This window comes from Camelina sativa, chromosome 18 (assembly GCF_000633955.1).
Source record: "Camelina sativa cultivar DH55 chromosome 18, Cs, whole genome shotgun sequence".
NCBI lineage: Eukaryota > Viridiplantae > Streptophyta > Magnoliopsida > Brassicales > Brassicaceae > Camelina > Camelina sativa.
The window spans coordinates 11074252-11097308 of NC_025702.1; the positions used below are offsets into that span (position 1 = coordinate 11074252).

Below are 23057 nucleotides of genomic sequence, written 5' to 3' on the forward strand. Positions count from 1 at the left end.
TCTTAAAAAGGGTCAATTATATCACTAAGAACATATTTATAAACTAAAACAATGACCACAATCACAAAGACACACACCAAAAAAAAAAAAAAAAAAGGAAAAGAAAAGAGAAGAATCTAAAGATATGTGTATCAATCAATGTTTTATTTTTTTGCATATCAACTTTTGTATCTGGAGCAATCAAACTAAAAAAAAAAACTAACTTCAAAATCAACTCTTGTAGAACGTTTCTCTTTAGAAATTGATCTCACGTCTCTCGGCAAAGAACTTTCCTGTAATAGCTTGATCAGGAAGCAATGCAAGCCAAACTCCAGTGTCAGCTCCATCTTCTGCTGAGATGTTCCCTGCATAACCCGTCATTGCGGTTTTAACCCAACCGGGACAAAAGCAGTTTGCATATATCTTCTCCCCATCTGGTCTCTCTGATAGTTCTTTAGCTAGCACTCTTGTGTATGCGTTCACCGCCATCTTTGAGACAGAATAGTCTGTGAAAGAATGTGGCCAACCTCCAGATTCCCATGTTCCTTCTTCCACTTGTTTCAAAAACTCCGAGACTGTTTCGTCAACGATTTCTTCTGTTAGAGAGTCCACATCCATAAGCTTCGCTCTCACCGCTTCATTCTCAAGTTTCTGTTAAAGAGGATTAGGTTAAAAAAAAATTGTTGGTACAGAATGTTAGAGGAACAAAGGTTGAGTTAGAGATGTATGTACACTGTGTCGGCCTTTTAATCTACCAAGCCTTGAGGTTACATTGACAATACGAGCTCCTTGAGAAGCATGTCTCATCAATGGAATCATAGCTGTGATTATGTTCTTGGTGCCATAGTAGTTGGTAGATATAACCATATTTGAGAACTCAACCGAGTTGCCTGATCCAACATTGTAGTTTACTCCTGCGTTATTTATCTGCATGACCAAAAACATATTTCACATCATAACTCATCAGGTGACAAGCCTATATATATATATATATATCATCAAACTCAAATGTGATATGAATTAATGAACAAAGGAATCAACTTACTAAAACATCAATACATTCGTATTTTTCCTTAATCCAGTTACAAAAATCTTGAATTGAGGAAGGGTCCAAGATATCGAGACGGTGGAAATCAACATTGAATCCACCTTCTTGAAGGATCTTGGCTGCTTCGACGCCTACATTCTCGTCTCTAGATGTTAGGATAACTGTTAATCCATGTCCGGCCAATTGTCTCACCATCTCAAATCCTATCCCTCTATTTGCACCTGTTACCACCGCCACGGTTTCAGAGGTCCACCACCTATACATATATATACAATCCCCCAGTCAAGAATAAAACCAATTTTTGTTTTAAGGATTAAAGAAAATAACTAAAATCATGACCCTTATTTTATAACATGCATGAATCAGCTGAATCTCCTCTTATTATCAAATGTACTAGAAAAAATGTATTCAAACTTCCAACGAAAGTTATTAGGGAAACACAAAAGAGATATCAAATGACTAAAATGTAATGGAAATAAAAATCACAGCATGCATGTTTTCAACGATGATTTAGTTTTACCCTATACAACAAAAATCACAGCATGCATGTTTTCAACGATGATTTAGTTTTACCCTATACAACAAAAATCACAGCATGCATGTTTTCAACGATGATTTAGTTTTACCCTATACAATCACACCTAGACGTATTTTTTCCTCACGATTGAAGGACACAAAAAAAAAATTGTACGCGCAAATTATGTAAAATAACAACATATCTATAAGCGTGACAAAGATCATCTATATATCAACACATAAAATATTTCACCAAAATTATAGAAAACCAAATATTTCTTAATTTATAAGAACATGGAATTGTTGATACCTCTGATGATCGGAGTAAGGAATAGTACGAAGGAGGGAGATCTCTTGGAGTCTCTTGTCTCGTTTCTCTTTCGATTTGTCTTTGCTTCCAACCATCTTCTTGCTCTCCGTTACTCTCTTTCAAGATTATGAGTTTATATTTTTGTTGTTATAGATTCTAAGTTTGTATTTTTCGATTTGAATTGTAGGGAGAAGAGGCATGCACAAACACAAAGAGCTTCGTCGTCGTTGTCATCTCCTTCTCAAAGTTTCTTCTCATCCTTTTTGTGGGTCAAAGGTCAATCCCTCCAATTTTTGCGCCAATTTTTTTTGTGACCTCTCATTTCATATTCATAATGTTCCTATTTTTAGTTGTAGAATCTGTTTCTTGGAGCATAATTAATTTAGCTGGAGCCTAGAGTAAACTTTATACGAACCAAAGTTATGTATCCTTTGTTATTGTTTTATTTGATCGTTTGGTTTCGTGAGCTCAGTCCTTATTAAAGAGTCTCAGGATGAGTGTATGACTCCACATGTCACCTTGCATCCTCTCACTTTGGTCTAATTTGTCTACAACTCTTTAGCCTCCAAAACATATATACATCCAATTTCTCTACAAAAAAATCAAGGCCTATCTATTTGTATTGAAAAAAAAAAATGAAAAAAAAAAGCTTATTCAAGGGGCCTTTATTGGTCCATGAATTTATTAATCTTTTCATATTTTAAGATCGGAGGTTTACCAATTTGGGTTTTTGTATTTTTATTTTTTCCAATTCCGTTAAAATTTAATATAAAATCTAAGAATAAATCATGAAATGAATAACATCGGATAATAGTATTTAGAAATCAATAATCTAATAAACACATGATTATTTTTGAGTTTTACAAATCCATAAGTCAATAAAAAGTTTGAAAGAAAATCACATTTTACAATACAGAAGACTTTCAAATAATTGCATAAGTTAAAAGCAATGATTTTTTTTTTAATAAACCTTTAAACAATATTATTAGATTTCGTCAAGAAAAAAAAAATCGAGTTATATACTATGTGGTCAAGAGAGGGCCACGACAAGTAATAGGCCCATTAATGGATCCATAAGTACCACTTTTGTTCGCCGCGACAAGAGAGAAAACAACAAAATGGCTAGCCGGAAAGCTCTGTTTAACGTTCACCGGATCATTCGCTCCACCGCCGTCGTTGGCCGGAGCTCCGTCATTCCTACCGCCACAAACCGGACGTATCCTGTTCATTTCCGGTAATATTAATTCTTTCTCTCCACCGTAATAATGATCGTTTATGTTCGTGAACAAGTCTGAAGTTTTAGGAATTTGATATATATTTTATAGGAATGGAGTTGATTTAGGGACGAGGTTCTTCTGTGTGTCACCCCAGAATTTTGATATTGATCTCTCTAACGAAGAGAATAAGAGAAGAACGATCAACAGGTATAGTTTTTAATTTTAGGATTCGATTTGTTTCGAAAACAAATCTCATGTTTTGGTGATTTGATTGTTTTTGGGGTTTCTTTGTTGTTGTGATAGGTTATTGTATAGGAGCAAGCAAAGAGGGTTTCTTGAACTTGATCTTGTTTTGGGAAATTGGGTTGAGGAGAATGTTAAATCCATGGATGAAAGTGGTGTTCAATCCCTAATCCATGTCCTGAATTTGGTATGTTTCATTGTCTTCTTTTCATTTGAAACTCTCTAATGCATATAATGATTCTGCTTGGTATGGAGAAATTGTTTAGCCAGGTTGAGGTTGTGTCTGTGATCTTAGCTTGAAATGATCCCATTTAAGAGTTAGGGAATGTTAACTAGATGTGAAACACGATATCATGGATTTGCTAAGAGTGGATGGTGACAACTTTATTCTTTTCATAGTGACCTCAGAGAGAAATCAGGAATTTGTTAGATTAAAATGGATTTAATCTTTCTTTCTATTGGCAATTATGCAGGAAAACCCTGATCTCTGGAATTGGCTAACTGAACAGGAACAGCCTCCAGAAGCAGTGAGCTCAAATCCGGTAACCAAAATCTCTTAACCATGGCTATGTTCAAACGTCTTTTGTTTACTTCAATGATTGAAACATTCCTTGGTTGTGATGTTAAAGGTGTTCTCGGCGTTGCACGAGAAAGTCATGAAGAATCTGAACAAGCATGCAGCACCAGAGACACGTGCAGCAGCTGGACAGCCCTGGGTGAAAGGCTGGGACGATTTCAAGAGAGGCCGTGATGCTCCCATTTCAGGGAACCAGTAAAACATAAACTCCTCTTTACAAAAGTAACATCTTCAAATATACGTTATTTAAAGTATCTGAAAATAGATACCAGATCGTAGCAACCATTACTTTTACTATTGTGTTAATAAAGAACCAGCCTGTGAAGAAGGTCTGATGACGTTGAGATTGTTACAGTCTTGTGTCTTGTATGTTGAACTTTCTTGATGGTAATATTGGTATCATGGGATTGTGGAGTGATTCTATAAATATATGTGCCGAGTTTGTAAATTCAGGGGCCTTGGAAGTTTGGAACCAATATCACTGCGGCCTTTAGTTAGCTATTGATGCACTACTGATTATCTATCAAGTTCCAGGACAAGTTTGGTAGAGGTAATAAGCCTCTTGTATTTTGTGTATGTTACTCTTAGTTCAGCAATGGTCAATGTGAGGAGAGAGTTGTGGACTGTCAGAAATAGGGATTTTATCATAGGTCAAACTGATTAGTCGAGTCAGGTTCATTTCCATATTAAAAGCCTAGCCTGTTACGCAAAAAGGGCTGATTTCTTCTCTTTTTTGTTTTGGTAGTTTTTGAATAAACATCTTCTAAAAGAAATAAAGACATTTGATAAGTATTTTTATAAAACTCAATAACGACATCAAATTGGTATTTCTTGGAAAGCCACTTGATCATGAAGATACGATTGACGACATCTTTTGATGGTCTATGTGGAGATTACAAAACCATAGTGGATACAACCACAACTAATGGCGAGAAAATTGGAAGTCATTTGTTGAGCTTCATAAAAAACTTATCAACCAAGAAGAACTTGATCTCCTCTTTGTGCAGCCAAAGCAAATACCGTTTTCAGTCTTGCCCAACACTACTTACACCGAGGTCGAGGTAATTGGCTCCCACCCTCACAGCCACAACTTCAAGATTCATAAGACACTTATAGAAACATCAAGATATAGAGAAAATAGAGCAGGTTACATCATCAAAGTGGAGATAAGAATTAAGCCTCGGCAGAACCAAACAGGTTTTATATTATGAGAAACACTCAATCAGATCTAGACCTTAACTTGTACTTTAGGTATCAGTTCGGATCTGAGTATTATATGAGATCAAAAATGGTACCTTAATGTATATCAGAAAATGTGGTTCAGGTCAGTTTTGGTTAGAGTATTATAGGGTATTTCAGCTAACTTGGGTAGGTTTGGATAGATTTAGGAAAAAAGTAACCAATATGAACAGTGTCTAATAATTTTCTCCTCTTTTTTTTTTCTATATATGTTTTCACTGGGTTAAAGGGTTTTCAGATAGCCAAAAATTACTTAAATTTAGAAACTAAATACCCGAAATCTGAAATAACAGAACTAGTATAATATTTGGCATAATTATTAATTTATTTTTAAAAAATGAAATACATAATTTTAACTGAGATAAATAATTTACTACCAAATATTTGAAGTTGTGTGGTAGAGATATCGTGGGATTATAGGAAGTGTTTTGTCATTTTAAGTTGAATCTATATATAATAGCAAACCCATTTTTGGGGGTCAACTTTAATCTAACGGATGAGATTGTTTCTATTATCTCATCTAACGGTCTATATATAATAGCAAACCCACTTTTGGGAGTCAACTTTAATCTAACGGATGAGATTGTTTCTATTATCTCATCTAACGGTTTAAAATTATTGATGATCCTAATAGTTGCAAGTTTTTTTTTCCAATAGTCGTGTTTATTCGTCGTACCCCATCTTTTAAAAATCGCACCTATTAAACCCTTTTTTAATGATCTCAAAAGTTGCAATATTTCGGTCCAACAATTGTGTTTCTTCGTTGCACCCCCAACTTTCCATGTTGGCACCTGTTAGTTTTCACACCATTTTGTTTTACACCTGTTTATTTATATAAAGTTGCAATATTTTGATCCAACAATTGTGTTTATTCGTATTCATAGCTTTCAATGGTTGCACTTGTTAGTTTTCACACCTTTTTGTTTCACACCTCTTTGTTTTCACACTCTTTGTTTTTATATATATACAGATTTTTACGGATTTTAAAAAGAGTTTTTATTCTTTGAGTATTATTAATGATCTCACCCTTTGTTAATGATCTCAAAGTTGCAAAGTTTTGGTCCAAAAATTGTGTTTCTTCGTTGCACCCCCAGCTTTCCATGTTGGCACCCGTTAGTTTCACACCTTTTGTTTTACACCTCTTTGTTTATATAAAGTTGCAATGTTTTGATCCAACAATTGTGTTTCTTCGTTGTACCCCTAGCTTTCAATGGTTGCACTTGTTAGTTTTCGTACTTTTTTGTTTCACACCTCTTTGTTTTTACACTCTTTGTTTTTTTTATATATGCAGATATTTATGGACTTTGAAAAGCGTTTTTGTTCTTTGAGTATGATTAATCATCTCACCCTTTGTTAATGATCTTAAAGTTTCAAAGTTTCGGTCCAACAATTGTATTTCTTCGTTGCACCTCCAGCTTTCTATGTTGGTAATCGTTAGTTTTCACACCCTTTTGTTTTATACCTCTTTGTTTATATAAAGTTGCAATGTTTTGATCCAACAATTGTGTTTCTTCGTCGTACCACTAGCTTTCAATGATTGCACTTGTTAGTTTTCACACTTTTTTGTTTCACACCTTTGTTTCACACTTCTTTGTTTTCACACCTTTTTGTTTTTATATATATACAGATTTTTATGAATTTTGAAAAGAGTTTTTATTATTTAAGTATTATTAATGATCTCACCCTTTGTTAATGATCTCAAAAGTTTCAAAGACTCGATCCAACAATTGTGTTTCTGTGTCGCACCCCCAACTTTCCATGTAGGCACCCATTAGTTTTCACACATTTTTGTTTTACACCTCTTTGTTTATATAAAGCTGCAGTGTTTTGATCCAGCAATTGTATTTCTTCGTCGTACCCATTGATTTCAATGTTTGTACTTGTTAGTTTTTGCATTTTTTTTGTTTCACACCTTTTTGTTTCACACGTCTTTATTTTCATATTTTTGCATCTTTTCGTCGTACCCCCATCTTCAAAAATAGCACCTATTAGTTTTTCATATTTTTTTTTACCCTTCTACATTTACGCCTTTATATTATACACCTCTTTGTTTATTATATATATACTTTTATGGAATACAAAAACAAGTTTCGAATTTATTGTTTTCTGAGTATTTTTTATACTTACAAGTTAATAAATAAAATCATAGATTTATATGTTTATATATTATAGCAAACTCACTTTTAGGGGTCAATTTAAATATAAGTGATGAGATTATTTTTATTATCTCATCTAACTGATTTTTAATGATCTTAAAAGTTGCAATATTTTGATCCAACAATTATGTTTCTTCGTCGTACTCCCAGCTTTCAATGTTCACATTTGTTAGTTTTCGCACATTTTTGTTTCACACCTCTTTGTTTATATATATATATATATATATTATGGACCTTGAAAAGTGTTTTTGTTATTTGCTATTGTTTAATATCTCCAAATTTGAAATTTCTGAGTTTTATTTTCTTTCAATATATTAATCAACATTAATTCACTCATCTTTGTTAAAAAAATTGGATTGTTTTATTTATTGATTCATTCATCTAACTTTTGTTTGGTGTCGTTTTATATCTAACTGTATTGATCATCTCTTTCAACTATTAATTTAGGTAATTAATTGTGATTTCTAATTTTTCATATATTTATCTTTTTAGTCAATTTGGTTGGTTGCAGTTGCAGCTATGAGCTATTTTTCCCTGATTCTCTTATTATTTTTTATAAATTTCGATAGAATAATGATTTAAATTTTATTCTATGTGAATATCTTTCAAAATTGATTATCTGAGTATGATTCGGTAAACCTAGATTTATATATCGGGAAAATTACATATTAAACCTTCAAAGTGTCACTGAGTAGCATTTTAAACCTTCAAAGTGTCACTGAGTAACACTATAAACCTTTAAAATGATTTCACTAACACTTTAAACTTTAAAACTAAATTTCCTGTTTGTACCGCCACGAAAAATGATGGAACAGTAATATCCGTCAACGTGAAATAGTTAAACTATGTTGGTTCGATTTAAATACTTATTTATTTATTTAATTTAATTTAATTATTTATGAAGATTGATAAAAAAAAATAAATACATCAAAGCAAAAAAAAGGAAGAATCATAGGTAAGGTTAAAACATTTGACAAATGTAAAATTGAAGACGATGTATTTATTAAAAGGATTAGTAATGTGAAGAATAACATCGTAAATTTTTTGTCTACAATGAAGATGAACACTAATCTATTTTTTTATCTTTTCATTTATTTATAAAAAATAAAATTAATTAAAATTTAAATTAAGCCAACATAGTTAAATTATTTCACATTGACGGATATTATTATTCCATTATTTTTTATGGCGGTACGAAAATGAAAGTTAGTTTTAAGGTTTAAAGTGTTAGTAGAATCATTTTAAAGGTTCAAAGTGTTAGCAAAATAATTTTCAAGGTTTATAGTGTTAATAAAATTCTCTCGAGGTTTAAAGTGCTACCTAATGACACTTTGAAGGTTTAAAATGTGATTTTCCCTTTATATATCTTTAACATTATTCTCTTATTGTCAATGAATCGATTTTTCATTTATATATATAACAAATATTTTATTTAACTAATTTGGTTAATTCATCTTATTCATTATTTATGACTTTTCTATTAAACAATTAAAAAATTACCAAAAAAAAATTACTTGAAATGTGAAATTAACAATGTTAATTATTTCAAGTTTTCACTTTCCTGTGCGTTATCGTAGTTTCTTATAAAAGGAAAAATAGACTCCTAGAGTGATCACTGGAAATTATTACAGACTTAGCCTTTTTTTATTTGAAAAAGCTAAAATTATTTCTAATGGGTTTGGAAAATAAAATTGGATTTATAATTTTATATACTATCTAAAAATCGTTAAAAAGTATCCATTTGTAGAAAATTTAAAAACGGTGGATAAAAAACAAATAAAAGAACAATAACAGAGCATCAATGATTAATTATATCTAAATTTCAGTTTTTTGGACAATTAATTCCATGAATCGACACAATGATATGATACGGTAAAGTGAGAGAAGATTTGGAACAAACCAAGATCTATGAAGAAGAGAGATTAGGTCCCGAGACCTTGTCAAATATTTTACACAATTCCAGCGTCAACACAGAGCACTAGTCCAACTGTAGTCAAGCAAATCGCTTGGTGAGGGGATCTGGATCCGAAAAACGGAGATATGAAAAGATTTACTTTGAGGGAAGGTGAAAAAGATGATGAACAAGGTTATAGAGGCGGTGTGAGGTCTCAGATTTGGCGTTGAGGGGCTGGAGACTCGTGAGAATCACCTCACTAAGAGAAAGCACCGGAAGAGACAGAGGGAGGGGGAGGGGTGAAGCTTAAGTATGGCTGAATTTATTGAGTGAACTCTCGATAAACTTCTGATACGTTCACCATCGAAACAAACAGAACTTAAACCTAGGAAGGAGAGAAGAAGACGAGGATAAAGAAACAGCTTCCCAACGCCGATCAGAATCGATGCCGCCAGAAAAAAGAATATCGAGAGTTGTGCTAGGGAGAGAAGTGGTTGGAACAAACTCGGGTTCTCTGTGTTAGATATTAAATAGAGTAAAGAATGCTTTAACTTAATTTTATAAGACTTTGTTCTGTTTGGTTCCTTGTTCCTTTAACATTTTTATATTTTAGTTCTTTTTATTCTTATTGCTACTAAGAACATGAGTGATCTAGCCAATTGAGCCTGCTTAATTACAAGTATTTTGTAGAAATATGCCTCTTTAATTGTTTCTAAACAATTTGATGCCATAGGCCAAAGTATATTTTGTATACATTGAGTCACACCTGTGAACATGTCACAATATAACTGGTAAAATAAAAGAATTAAATTTATAAAATGTATTAATATCATATATAAAATATAATATCATCAAACACGCAAAAAATTATAAAAATAAATGATGACATATATTTTTTATTTTTAAAAAGAGTTAAATGACCACATATTGCATTACTTGTATTTGTTAACATCTGAAAAGGACAGAAGATTTTTTTTTTGTTTATGACCTTTTAATGGATACATGGGTAACACAATTGATTTTAGTTTTCTCATAAATAAAAAATAATAATAAAAATAAAAATAGAACTCACCCATGACGATCGTGTTTTGATTTTTCATTAATGGCTTTTGTTTTTTTACTTTTTTTAAAAAACATAAAAGAAAAAATCTATTTGGGCTTAATTTGATTGAACATGTATCTTGTGTTTTATAGGTTAAAGGATTACAACGTTAATCTTTAAAATTTTAGAAAAAGAACAATAACTAAAATATTTCTAGAGGATACGCTTCGAGCCACAAGATTTCCAGATAAATGGGTGGCTTGGATCATGGCGTGTGTTACTGGCCCCTCCATGAATCTCCTGTGGAACGGAGAGAAGACAGAAGCCTTTCAACTATTGAAAGGTCCCCGCCAAGGCGACCCTCTATTTCTGTACATATATGTTCTATGTCTTGAGCGATTGTGTCATCTTATAGAGGTGTTGATTACTGAAGGGGAGTGGAAGCCAATAACTCTCTCTCGTGGTGGTCCGAAACTATCCCATATATGCTTTGCTGATGATTTAATTTTGTTTGAGGAATCTTCTGTTGTGCAAATCAGAGTTATTGGAGTTATAGACAGATTTTCATGGGGAGAAACACATGATGGGAAGTTCTCGGTGACATTGGCTTACTCTTTGCTTACTCGGGATAGTGCCCCATGCCAGGATGTTAGTAAGTTATTCTTGAGAGCGTGTCATGCGATTGTTCGAGAGCTAGTTCATCTCTTCCTATGGTTGGGAATGCATCAGGTGCTTATGAAAAATACGAAAGAAAAAAGGCGTCATTTATATGATTCTAGTATCTGTCAGGTCTGTAAAGGTGGGGAGGAGACTCTTCTCCATATTTTGCGGGATTTCCCTGCAATGGCAAGGGTTTGGCGTCGGATAATCCTGCCTAGGACAAGAAGAGATTTCTTTGCTAAGTCCCTACTTGAGTGGTTGTATGGGAACTTGGGGTTAGTGATGCTCATCCGCTGTATTTCTTGGTATGATTGTGCCATGACTTTATTGCAAGGGACTGGATAGTTTGTATTTCACATATGTATATGGAAGCTAATCGTCTTACTGATGGAATGGCGAACTATGCATTCTTATTACCGCTGGATTTTCTTTTGTTAGTCTGTTTCAGATTGTGTTAATTCTTTTGTTAGAGTATATTTCTAACTCCGATTGTATTTTTATTTTTCTTTTTTTAATAAATTGAGGGAGGTTAGCCTCCCTTTTCTCACCAAAAAAAAAAACTAAAATATTCCTAAAATATATGTACAAATTAATTTATGTTTTCTTTTTAATTTAAAGAATTATTTGTTTAAGTGAAAAAAAAATAACTAAACTTTCAGTCACTAAATACTCCTACAATATCTCTAGAATCAATTTCTATTTTCTTTTATTTTTTAACAAAAAGATTTGAATATTTTCTATTTCAAAAATAGAAACTAAACTAATATATTTCGTCAGTTTTTCAAATATTATAAATTGATATTTATTAACCGATTTCATCTTTAACAGAAACCATAATATTCTCTGTTTTATTAAATCAGCTTATTATGTAAAAAGACAAATTCCCATGCGTTATTTTGCGGGTTAAATCCTATAATTAACAATCAAATTAAAATTAAATAATTTTAAAAACTAAATAAAACAAATAATAACATATACACATAACTTAAAATTTACATTTTAATTACAAAAATTCGTCATGCGGTGTAATTTGGGTTAAAATCTAATATATCTGAATTCCCATGCATGATCAAATTTGTTTATGAAGGCGAGTGAGCTAGCAAAAAAGTGCAAAGCCAAGGAACAATAAAGTACTTTTCATTTGCAAGATGGCAAATCAATTACATCCGAGAGGGTGAGAAGAACCTTTACATGAACTAATTTGTAACATCTCAGCTTGGACCTAAGGATGAGAAAGTGTTCATAAGGTAAGTTTGACCAAGCTATATATGATCAAATAAAGAAAAGAAAAAATTAAATTGGGCTTTGATGGTTAAGTTTGGGAGATATGATAGTCAAGTGAATCATGATGTTGGGGTTCATTTGCAAGATGACAAATCAATTCCATCCTAGACGTTCCAAAGAACATTCACATGAACTAATTTGTAACATCTCAGCTTGGATCTAGGAATGAAAAAGTGTTCATAAAGTAAGTTTTTAGACCAAACTATATATGATCAAATAAAGAAAAAGAGAAATATAAATTGGGCTTTGATGGTTAAGTTAGGGAGATATGATAGTCAAGTGGATCATGATGTTGGGCTTCATTTGCAAGATGACAAATCACTTCGATCCTGGACGGTCCGAAGAACATTCACATGAACTAATTTGTAACATTTTAGCTTGGATCTAAGGATGAAAAAGTGTTCATAAGGTAAGTTTTAGACCAAACTATATATGATCAAATAAAGAAAAAGAGAAATTTAAATTGGGCTTTGATGGTTAAGTTAGGTAGATATGATAGTCAAGTGGATCATGATGTTGGGCTAAACTTCATATTTGCTTGGGCTAAACCAAAATAATAAAAACGGTGTATAGTAGGAGTCGAGAAAATAGTATTAACCAAGTGAAAAAGGAATGCAGAGAAAAGAAAAACCACATTAAAAAGAATCTTAGCAATTAAGGAGAAACTGCTCAAATAAGATAACAATCATGATAAGATATGAAAATGAAATCCAATTACAAGACGACTAATGGCAAAATATCGGCTAAAGAAAGATAAGATATATATTATTTCATTTTGTTTAGAAGATCATTCTCAATCATAAGAGGGAGAGGGAGAGATANGGGGGGGGGGGGGGGGAGATAGGAGGGGGAGATATATAGACATAGAGGCAGAGAAGGAGGGAAAAGTAAGTAATGAGATATCTGATCAAGGAAGAGACATAGCGTATGTATCATGTTTCACATCCAATCTTGCTGTGAGATCAGGTGAGATTGAACTCGTAAAATCAATGTTTATATGTTTTTTTAGCTTTTATATGGTTTAAAGATAGTATAAATGAATTTGATGACAGAGAATCAAACTGAATGATGGTAGGAACATACACATGTATATGGTAAATTGGAATCAACGATTTTCTAGACCAAGAGAGTTCATGAAACGACCTGACCCGTTTATTTATTTTTTTTATTTATTATTTTTTTTTTTTATTGATAATAATAATATAATAATGAAACGATCTGATCCGTTTTTTTAATAAATAATAAATAATAATAAACTACAACTAGTGGTCCCATATCCACTAGCCACCTAACCACAATCACAACCAATAGCGGAATAACAAAAACCAATATCCAATAAATATTCAATATTAATGAATAACCAATATCCAGACATAACCATTCCAATGTCAAACAACAAGGAACAAGAAACCGACAACCTAGCAAGTTCTAAAAACTCAACTCTAGCAACATAACAATGTCAGACAACAACCAATCGAGTCCCTAGAACATCCTCCTCTTCATTGCCTTGATTCCACGATCACACTTTGCTTTTACCTACACCACAAACACAAATTGAGATGCATGAGTATTTGATAAACACTCAGTGAGGCAATCCTCCCATCTACTGGGCTATATACACAAGCAACAGTGATTCCAATGTTCCAAACAAACAACAAACAAAACATACAAACCAGGAAAACGAACACGTCTCGCTGGAAGGGAGGTGTCGACCGACACTGGCATTGGTGTCGACCGACCCTACCCCACAATGTCGATCGATGCCCAATCTTGCTGGTGTCGACCGACACCAAGTGGTGTTGATCGACACCCACCTGCAATTGTGATCCGCACGAAGCCGAGAGTCGAATCTCGCTTCCCAATCTCCTCCAAATCATCCAATACTCAAAACCCATGCCAGAAACATCATTAGGAACCTGTATAATCCAACCCCCAGCAAGAAAACACACAAAACAACAACAAACAAACAAGAACAAGGAAATCAAAGGCTTAGATTAACCATGGTCATGCACTCACCTCTTTGCAGGAAGTTTCTGACCAACAATGAACAAATCCACACTCTCAGCAAGCTTCCCACACATTCCTAGCCTTGAATCCTCACTCCACAGCAAGATCTCACCCACAAAGCCTTTTAAATCTCACAATCTCCCTCTAGAACCTCAAGAACAGTTTTCTCTCTTTTCTTTTTTCTCAAAGCTGCGTGAGACAACAAAAACACGACCCTAGGTCGTTTTCTCCTTTTTAAACATTGGTCCAAAGGTTTCCTTAAACCAAACCGGTCCAAATAAATAATTAAAACAATCTGGTCGAATCAGAAATAAGTGGTGTCGACCGACACCAACATGGGTGTCGATCGACACCCACCCCCAAAACGCAGAGTTTTGGTTCGCGGACGTTACAAATAATAATAATAAATAACTATGACTAGTGGTCCCATACCCACTAGCCACCTAACCACAATCACAAAACAACAGCGGAAAACAATACCAATTAAATAACCAATAATAATCCAATATAGAATAACCACTATCCAATCCTAACCATTTCAATGACAAACAACAGGAAACCAAGGAACCGGCAACCTAGCAAGTTCTAAAGACCCGACTCTAGCAACCTAGCAACGCCAGACAACATCCAATCGAGTCGCTAGAAGATCTTCCTCTTTATTGCCTTGATTCCACGATCACACTTTCCCTTTACCTGCACCACAAACACAAATTGAGATGCATAAGTATTTGATAAATACTCAGTGAGGCAATCCTTCCATCTACTGGGCTATACACACAAGCAACAATGACTCCAATGTTCCAAACAATCAACAAAAAAAACACACAAACCCGGAAAACGAACATCGTCACATTGGAAGGGAGGTGTCGACCGACACCAGCCTAGTGTCGACCGACACTACCCCACAGTGTCGATCGATGCCCATTTTTGCTGGTGTCGACCGACACCACTGCGATCCGCACGAAGCCGAGAGTCGAATCTGGCTTCCCAATCTCCTCTGAACCATCCAATACTCAAAACCCATGCCGGAAACACCATTAGGAACCTGTATAATCCAATCCCCGGCAAGAAAACACACAAAACAACAACAAACAAGCAAGAACAAGGAAATCAAGGGCTTAGATTAGCCATGGTCATGCACTAACCTCTTTGCAGGAAGATTCACACCAAGAGCAACGAATCCACCCCTCCTAGGAAGCTTCTAGAGCCTTCCGAACTCCAAATATCTCAAGAACATACAAGAAATCTCACTAATCCCACCAAAAATCTCAAGAACTCTCTTTTCTCCCTTTTCTCTCAAAACCACAAAGCGGCAGACAAATAAACTCCCCAAAACCCTTTCTGGTCGACAAATAACTTAAATACCTCGGTCCAATGGTTTTCCTAAACCAAACCGGTTCAAATCGATAATTAAATCGATCTGGTCGAACCAGAATAAGTGGTGTCGACCGACACCCCTTGAGTATCGATCGACACCCACCCCCAAAACGCGGCGTTTTGGTTCGCGGGCGTTACCNTGACTAGTGGTCCCATACCCACTAGCCACCTAACCACAATCACAAAACAACAGCGGAAAACAATACCAATTAAATAACCAATAATAATCCAATATAGAATAACCACTATCCAATCCTAACCATTTCAATGACAAACAACAGGAAACCAAGGAACCGGCAACCTAGCAAGTTCTAAAGACCCGACTCTAGCAACCTAGCAACGCCAGACAACATCCAATCGAGTCGCTAGAAGATCTTCCTCTTTATTGCCTTGATTCCACGATCACACTTTCCCTTTACCTGCACCACAAACACAAATTGAGATGCATGAGTATTTGATAAATACTCAGTGAGGCAATCCTTCCATCTACTGGGCTATACACACAAGCAACAATGACTCCAATGTTCCAAACAATCAACAAAAAAAACACACAAACCCGGAAAACGAACATCGTCACATTGGAAGGGAGGTGTCGACCGACACCAGCCTAGTGTCGACCGACACTACCCCACAGTGTCGATCGATGCCCATTTTTGCTGGTGTCGACCGACACCACTGCGATCCGCACGAAGCCGAGAGTCGAATCTGGCTTCCCAATCTCCTCTGAACCATCCAATACTCAAAACCCATGCCGGAAACACCATTAGGAACCTGTATAATCCAATCCCCGGCAAGAAAACACACAAAACAACAACAAACAAGCAAGAACAAGGAAATCAAGGGCTTAGATTAGCCATGGTCATGCACTAACCTCTTTGCAGGAAGATTCACACCAAGAGCAACGAATCCACCCCTCCTAGGAAGCTTCTAGAGCCTTCCGAACTCCAAATATCTCAAGAACATACAAGAAATCTCACTAATCCCACCAAAAATCTCAAGAACTCTCTTTTCTCCCTTTTCTCTCAAAACCACAAAGCGGCAGACAAATAAACTCCCCAAAACCCTTTCTGGTCGACAAATAACTTAAATACCTCGGTCCAATGGTTTTCCTAAACCAAACCGGTTCAAATCGATAATTAAATCGATCTGGTCGAACCAGAATAAGTGGTGTCGACCGACACCCCTTGAGTATCGATCGACACCCACCCCCAAAACGCGGCGTTTTGGTTCGCGGGCGTTACCATTCTCCCCCACCAAAATAGATTCGTCCTCGAATCTCGAACAACACTCAGCCAAGTACTCATGTGCTACCGACTCCACGGCCCGCACTCCTCCGACCGATATACGAAAGGTCACCTCTAGGTGATAGATTCACGCTCCAAGCGTTATTTGCTCTCGACTTTTGGAATTTCCTTTACTCACAGGCCTAAACCTTGAGTTTTTATTGGCTCTTCATCAGAGCTAAGTCTGCATGCCATAATGTTGGCTCCTCATCGGGCCTAAACCCGCATGCCACAATGTATAAGGAGAAATCCAATATTCGTCTCTAGGGTCGTCACCTTACAGCGCGCCTTCGGATCATCATCTGAAGTCGATATACCAACCACACTCCCAAGCCACAAAGTCCTAGAATATGGCGGTACTAGGAGAACCAAAGTCCTCCTAGAGTCGGGAGCAAACAATTCTGAACACGTGTGAGTCCTATCCCTAACCAGGTTTCCTTCCCGTGGCTCGCGTAAGACAACACAATGTCGTACCAACCACATATCCCCTCACTGGAATACCCCAGGACCACATAAGGATCATCCCACTGCCCCACGGGCCGCCACGAAGGCCAAACAAATCTCCTAAACAGGACCACCACAAAGGCCAAACAAATGTCCTAAACAGGACCGCCACAAAGGCCAAACAAATGTCCTAAACAGGAACACCACCAAGGCCAAACAAATGTCCTAAACAGGACCGCCACAAAGGCCAAACAAATGTCCTCAACAGGACCGCCACCAAGGCCACTTGTCCCGAAGGACCGTCACGAAGACCATAAGTCCCGAAGGACCGCCTCAACAGGCACTCTGGCTAAACAGCCCGCCACGAAGGCCACACAATGGTTAAACAGCCCACCACGAAGGCCACACAATGGCTAAACAGCACGCCACGAAGGCCGCACAATGGCTAAACAGCCCGCCACGAAGGCCACACAATGGCTAAACAGCCCGCCACAAAGACCACACAATGGCTATACAGCCCGCCACAAAGGCCACACAAGCCCTCCCCCAGGCTCTCCGCCACCAAAAATGGAAAAATTCTAACTCACATAAAACTTTCCATTTTTAGCACTTACCACTTTTGGAAACTTTCCACTTATAGAAACTTCTAATTTAGGAAACTTCCTTCTAAACACTGCCTTGCGGAAATTTTGTACCCCAAACACCACCTCATCTTGTTACTGAATCGCACAACAAACCACCCCAACCGACAGAGTAACAAGAGAGATGGGCTGGAATACTCCATTCCCGCTCCAGCCACGGACTACAGATGGGACCAGGCTAGGCAAGCTCAAGTCGTGGTTTGCTTCTCATACCACTTCTTAAACCTTGCCTTCATCCTCGCCTCAGACTCTCAAGTCTGCTCCTCAACACCATCACATTCCCAAAGGACTCTCATCAAAGGAATCTTTTTCTTCCGAAGTTCTTTGATCCTCCTCTCGAGAACCCTCACTGGTCTCGCCTCCAAAGTCATTTGGGCTGAAGATCCTCAGAGATCTTAGCCAACAACTGGTCATACTCATGGAGACACTTCCGCAACATAGACACATGGAAAACCTTATGGAATGCACGCATAACCTCAGTTAACTCCAGCCTATATGCCACTGGTCCAACTCGCTCAATCACTCTGAACGGACCCATATACCTCAGACTCAACTTAGTCTCAGTCAATGACCTGTTCGGACCCCGCAACATGGCCATCTTGAGGTACACTCTATCTCCAACCTGAAACTCAAGATCTCTCCTCCTCCTATCGGCATAATTCCTCTGCCGTTCCTGAGCTTCCTTCATGTTCAGCTTGAGAACCTGAATCTTCTCCTAGGTCTCCTGAACAAAATCTGCGCCGTACATGCTCCTCTCCCCCACTTGAGTCCAGCATAACGGTGTACAACACGGCCTCTTATACAAAGCCTCATAAGGTGCCATGCCAATACTCGTCTCGTAACTGTTTTTATAAGCAAACTCTACCNCAGATCCGCCCATGCACCAGAATAGTACCATTAGTCGAAACCTGATACTCTGAGTCAACATCCTTTGAGGCATTAACCAGCCCCAAATCCGACTCATGAGCCAACCGCACTCTGCTCAACAAATCTGCTCTATTAGCTGCAACCGAACCCAATGGCTCCTGAGAAACCGCACACAAACTCAATGCACTGATCTCTCCTACCAGAGACTCCATATCCTGCTCCTGAGCCGAAGTCGCCCACTTCCGACTCAAATCATCTACAACCAAGTTAGCCTTACCGGGATGATAGGCTATCTCAAGATCATAATCCGCCACCAGCTCCATCCACCGCCTCTGCCTCAAGTTTAGCTCGGGCTGAGTGAATATATACTTTAGGCTCTTATGATTTGTAAACGCCTGTACCTTTGCACCATAAAGATAAGATCTCCAAATCTTCAGGACAAAGACTACAACACCCATCTCTAAATCATGAGTAGGATAGTTGTCCTCATGCTTCCACAACCGCCACGAAGCATAGGTAATCACCTTCCCATGCTGCATCAACACACATCCCAAACCAACTCTGGATGCATCTGTGTAAACCACATAGGATTCTCCCTCCTCAGGCAAAGCCAACACCGGAGCAGTAGTCAACATCTCTTTCAGGCTTGCAAAGCCCTCCTGACACTCCTGTGACCAGACAAAAGGAACATCCTTCTCCGTCAACTTAGTCATAGGACGTGCTCTGCTCGCAAACCCCTGCACAAATCTCCTGTAATACCCTGCCAACCCGAGAAAACTCCTGATCTCCGTGGCATTCTGCGTTCTAGGCCAATCCCTGATAGCCTGAATCTTCTCCGGATCTACAGAAACTCCATCTGCAGACACAATGTGACCCATAAAACCCATCTCACGCTGCCAGAAACTACACTTGCTCAACTTAGCAAACAACTTCTGCTCCCGCAGCTTCTCCAGAACTACTCTCAAATGCACTGCATGCTCTTCATGACTCTTAGAGTAAACGAGGATGTCGTCGATGAAAATGATGACAGACACGTCCAGAAACTCCTGAAACACGCTGTTCATCAATCTCATAAACGCAGCTGGTGCGTTAGTCAAACCAAACGGCATCACTACAAACTCATAATGCCCATACCTCGTCCTGAAACAGTCTACCTCACATCTGCCTCATCTATCAGGCTCTGATGATAACCCGACACCAGATCTATCTTGGAGAACCAAGTAGCACCTCTCAACTGATCCAACAACTCATCGATCCTCGGAAGAGGGTACTTGTTCTTCACAGTGACCCGGTTGAGACCTCTGTAATCAATGCACAAGCGGAAACTCCCATCCTTCTTCTTAACGAATAACACCGGCGCTCCCCACGGTGATACACTAGGACGGATGAATCCCTTACGCAGCAAATATTCTAGCTGCTTCTTCAGCTCTACCATCTCTACTGGAGCCATCCTGTAAGGAGCCTTGGATAACGGTATCGTCCATGGTTCCAGTTCAATCGTAAAAGGATCAGACCGAGAAGGTGTTAATCCCTGCAATGACTGGAACACGTCCTCAAACTCCTCTACAACCTGAATACCGCTAACCGTAGACTTCCCCACTGACTGTAACATAGATATAGTAACCAGATAAGCCTCACGGCCCTTCTCGATCATCTTCCCAGCCTGAATGGCCGAGATCACGAGACTCCCCAAAGTCGGTCTAATCCCATGACAAACCAACTTCCCTTCTGAACGCTCAAACTCCACTCTATCCCGATGACAATCCAGATGAACCATATGCCGATGCAACCAGTCCATCCCCAAGATAACGTCATACAGCTCCACTGGGCTGATAAGCTAATCCGCAGGCCGAGACTCTCCCGCGATCTGAATATCGATACCCCTCGCTCTACCAATGACCCTCAGAAACTTGCCCCCAGCAACTCTGACAACTCCTGTACGCTCTCCGGGATCTCCCACGATACCCGCACTCTTTGCACACTCTGGGGTAATGAAGCTATGAGTAGCTCCAAAATCAAACATAACGTGGGACTTAAATCCGCCCACCAACAAGGTCCCTACACAAACCTCATTTGTTGAGAACCTAATACTTTATCACAGGACAACATAAAATCTGAACTTACTAAGAATTCACAAAGACAAAGTATCAGAGATTATACCTGTGATTGCCCCCGCATTGGTCCCACCAGTCTCTACAGTCGTGTACACCCGTGGCGCCTGCTCAATCCGTTCCACCTGCTGCCCTCCCGGCTGCACCTGCTGCAACGCCGCCACTGCTACCGGCTGCATCTTAGGACAATAGGGCTTGATGTGCCTTGGCTCCCGGCAATAGTAGCACACAAGATCTGCTGTCGACGGGGCACTCCTCTTGGGACAGCTAGCAATCTTGTGATCCTTGCTCCCACACCTGAAGTAACTCGCACCACTCAACGTCTGCCTAGCCTCCCACCTCCTCTTGGTTTCCTGCGCAGGCTTACCGCCCTTGCTAGAACCTCCCTGATGCTGAGCCCTACTAGGCTGGACTGCTGGGCTAGCCGCCACTGACTGTGCCCGGATATCCTCCTCAATCCCTGCTGCAGTCTTAACCAGCTCTACACGCGAAGCATAACTCCGCCCCCTACAGTGAACCCTCAAGTCATCACGTAGGTCCCTCAAGAACCTCCTGATCTAAGCCTCCTCAGACTCCATATCCTGACCCCCATACCTCAGAAGTCGACTGAGCTCCAAGTGAAGCTCCCGCACTGAACGAGTCCCCTGATCTAGCTGAAGGAACTGCACCTCCAACCTATCCAGTGCCTCCTTAGGGAAATACTTGCAGTTGAGCTCCAAGACGAAGTCAGCCCAAGACATCTCCCTCTGCACTCTCCTGGCTGCCACAGAACTCCACCACAACTGAGCATCACCTGTCAAATAGTGGACCCCAATGTCCACCTAGAACCCCTCAGGACACCTTAGAGTATGGAAGTTACATTCCACACTCCTCCTCCATGCATCCACAATGGTAGGATCTGTACCTCCCGAAAACCTCTCGGTACCAATACGGCCCATCTCTGTCAGCATGTTGATATAACAAGAATGGACCCCCACATCTGCAGCCACTGGTTGCCGCTCATCCGCCACCACTGGTGGCACTACCTGAGCCTGAGCCGGTGCCACAGGTGGCAACCGCTCCAACAACTGTGCCAGCAAACCTGCAAGGTCGACACCCGGGACTCCACCCACTCGGACACCCGCACCTGGGGCCCAAACATCACCGGCTACTGGAGCATCAACACTGCCCCCTCCGGCCACACTCACGGAATCCCCCTGGACACCCTGCGACTTGCCGACACCCTCTGCTGTCACACTCTGGTCCGTAGTCTCATAAACCACTGGGACTCTGCCCCTACCACGAACACGTCCGCGTCCACGACCATGACCAGCAACAACATCTTCTCTAACCATCTGCCCTACCATGAGCAGAAGGCTAAGCACACAATAAACAGAACACACAAAAAAAACTCACTGTGGAATCACAATGTAGGCTCGAAGAAGATGTTCTAGGACTCCATGCCACACACAATTGACTAACTCACATAATCAATCAAGACATGCAATCCAAGACAACAAAACAGAAACCTAGTGAACCCAAACCTAGAACCGTAAGGGCTCTGATACCAAACTGAAACGACCTGACCCTTTTTTTTTTTGTTAATAAATAATAATATAATAATAATAATAAATAACTATGACTAGTGGTCCCATACCTACTAGCCACCTAACCACAATCACAAAACAACAGCGGAAAACAATACCAATTAAATAATCAACAATAATCTAATATAGAATAACCACTATCCAATCCTAACCATTTCAATGTCAAACAACAGGAAACCAAAGAACCGGCAACCTAGCAAGTTCTAAAGACCCGACTCTAGCCACCTAGCAACGCCAGACAACATCCAATCGAGTTCCTAGAACATCTTCCTCTTCATTGCCTTGATTCCACGATCACAATTTGCCTTTACCTGCACCACAAACACAAATTGAGATGCATGAGTATTTGATAAATACTCAGTGAGGCAATCCTCCCATCTACTGGGCTATACACACAAGCAACAATGACTCCAATGTTCCAAACAATCAACAAACAAAACACACAAACCAGGAAAACGAACATCGTCACACTGGAAGGGAGGTGTCGACCGACACCAGCCTAGTGTCGACCAACACTGGCATTGGTGTCGACCGACACTACCCCACAGTGTCGATCGATGCCCATTTTTGCTGGTG

General features: G+C 38.6%; 2 protein-coding genes and 1 long non-coding RNA gene across 3 annotated transcripts in view; 2 read left to right on the forward strand and 1 right to left on the reverse strand.

Moving 5' to 3' along the window:
* On the reverse strand, window positions 169-2067 carry LOC104761093 ((+)-neomenthol dehydrogenase-like). The gene is made up of 4 exons (XM_010484128.1): window positions 1854-2067; window positions 1025-1283; window positions 712-906; window positions 169-630 (listed from the first exon to the last, which is right to left on the reverse strand). The coding sequence occupies exons 1-4, from the start codon at window positions 1946-1948 to the stop codon at window positions 235-237; spliced, it is 945 nt and encodes a 314-aa protein (XP_010482430.1). The 5' UTR covers window positions 1949-2067; the 3' UTR covers window positions 169-234.
* On the forward strand, window positions 2917-4383 carry LOC104761094 (succinate dehydrogenase assembly factor 2, mitochondrial). Its single transcript, XM_010484129.2, has 5 exons — window positions 2917-3087; window positions 3179-3277; window positions 3374-3500; window positions 3787-3855; window positions 3943-4383. The coding sequence occupies exons 1-5, from the start codon at window positions 2972-2974 to the stop codon at window positions 4087-4089; spliced, it is 558 nt and encodes a 185-aa protein (XP_010482431.1). The 5' UTR covers window positions 2917-2971; the 3' UTR covers window positions 4090-4383.
* The window catches only part of LOC104761096, an 18135-nt gene continuing 8097 nt past the window's right edge, over window positions 13020-23057 (forward strand). Inside the window, exon 1 of the long non-coding RNA XR_763081.1 lies at window positions 13020-13131. This is a non-coding gene — a long non-coding RNA (uncharacterized LOC104761096). The remainder of the gene's footprint in view (window positions 13132-23057) is intronic.

What these genes read in the sequence shown, in the direction of transcription:
- LOC104761093 (XM_010484128.1), bottom strand. Translation starts at nt 1,948, where the DNA reads ATGGTTGGAAGCAAAGACAAATCGAAAGAGAAACGAGACAAGAGACTC. An exon ending in ACGAATGTATTGATGTTTTA is followed by an intron (nt 907 to 1,024) that starts GTAAGTTGATTC and finishes TTGGTCATGCAG; the next exon opens with ATAAATAACGCAGGAGTAAA. An exon ending in GATTAAAAGGCCGACACAGT is followed by an intron (nt 631 to 711) that starts GTACATACATCT and finishes CCTCTTTAACAG; the next exon opens with AAACTTGAGAATGAAGCGGT.
- LOC104761094 (XM_010484129.2), top strand. Translation starts at nt 2,972, where the DNA reads ATGGCTAGCCGGAAAGCTCTGTTTAACGTTCACCGGATCATTCGCTCC. An exon ending in ACGTATCCTGTTCATTTCCG is followed by an intron (nt 3,088 to 3,178) that starts GTAATATTAATT and finishes TATATTTTATAG; the next exon opens with GAATGGAGTTGATTTAGGGA. An exon ending in AAGCAGTGAGCTCAAATCCG is followed by an intron (nt 3,856 to 3,942) that starts GTAACCAAAATC and finishes GTGATGTTAAAG; the next exon opens with GTGTTCTCGGCGTTGCACGA.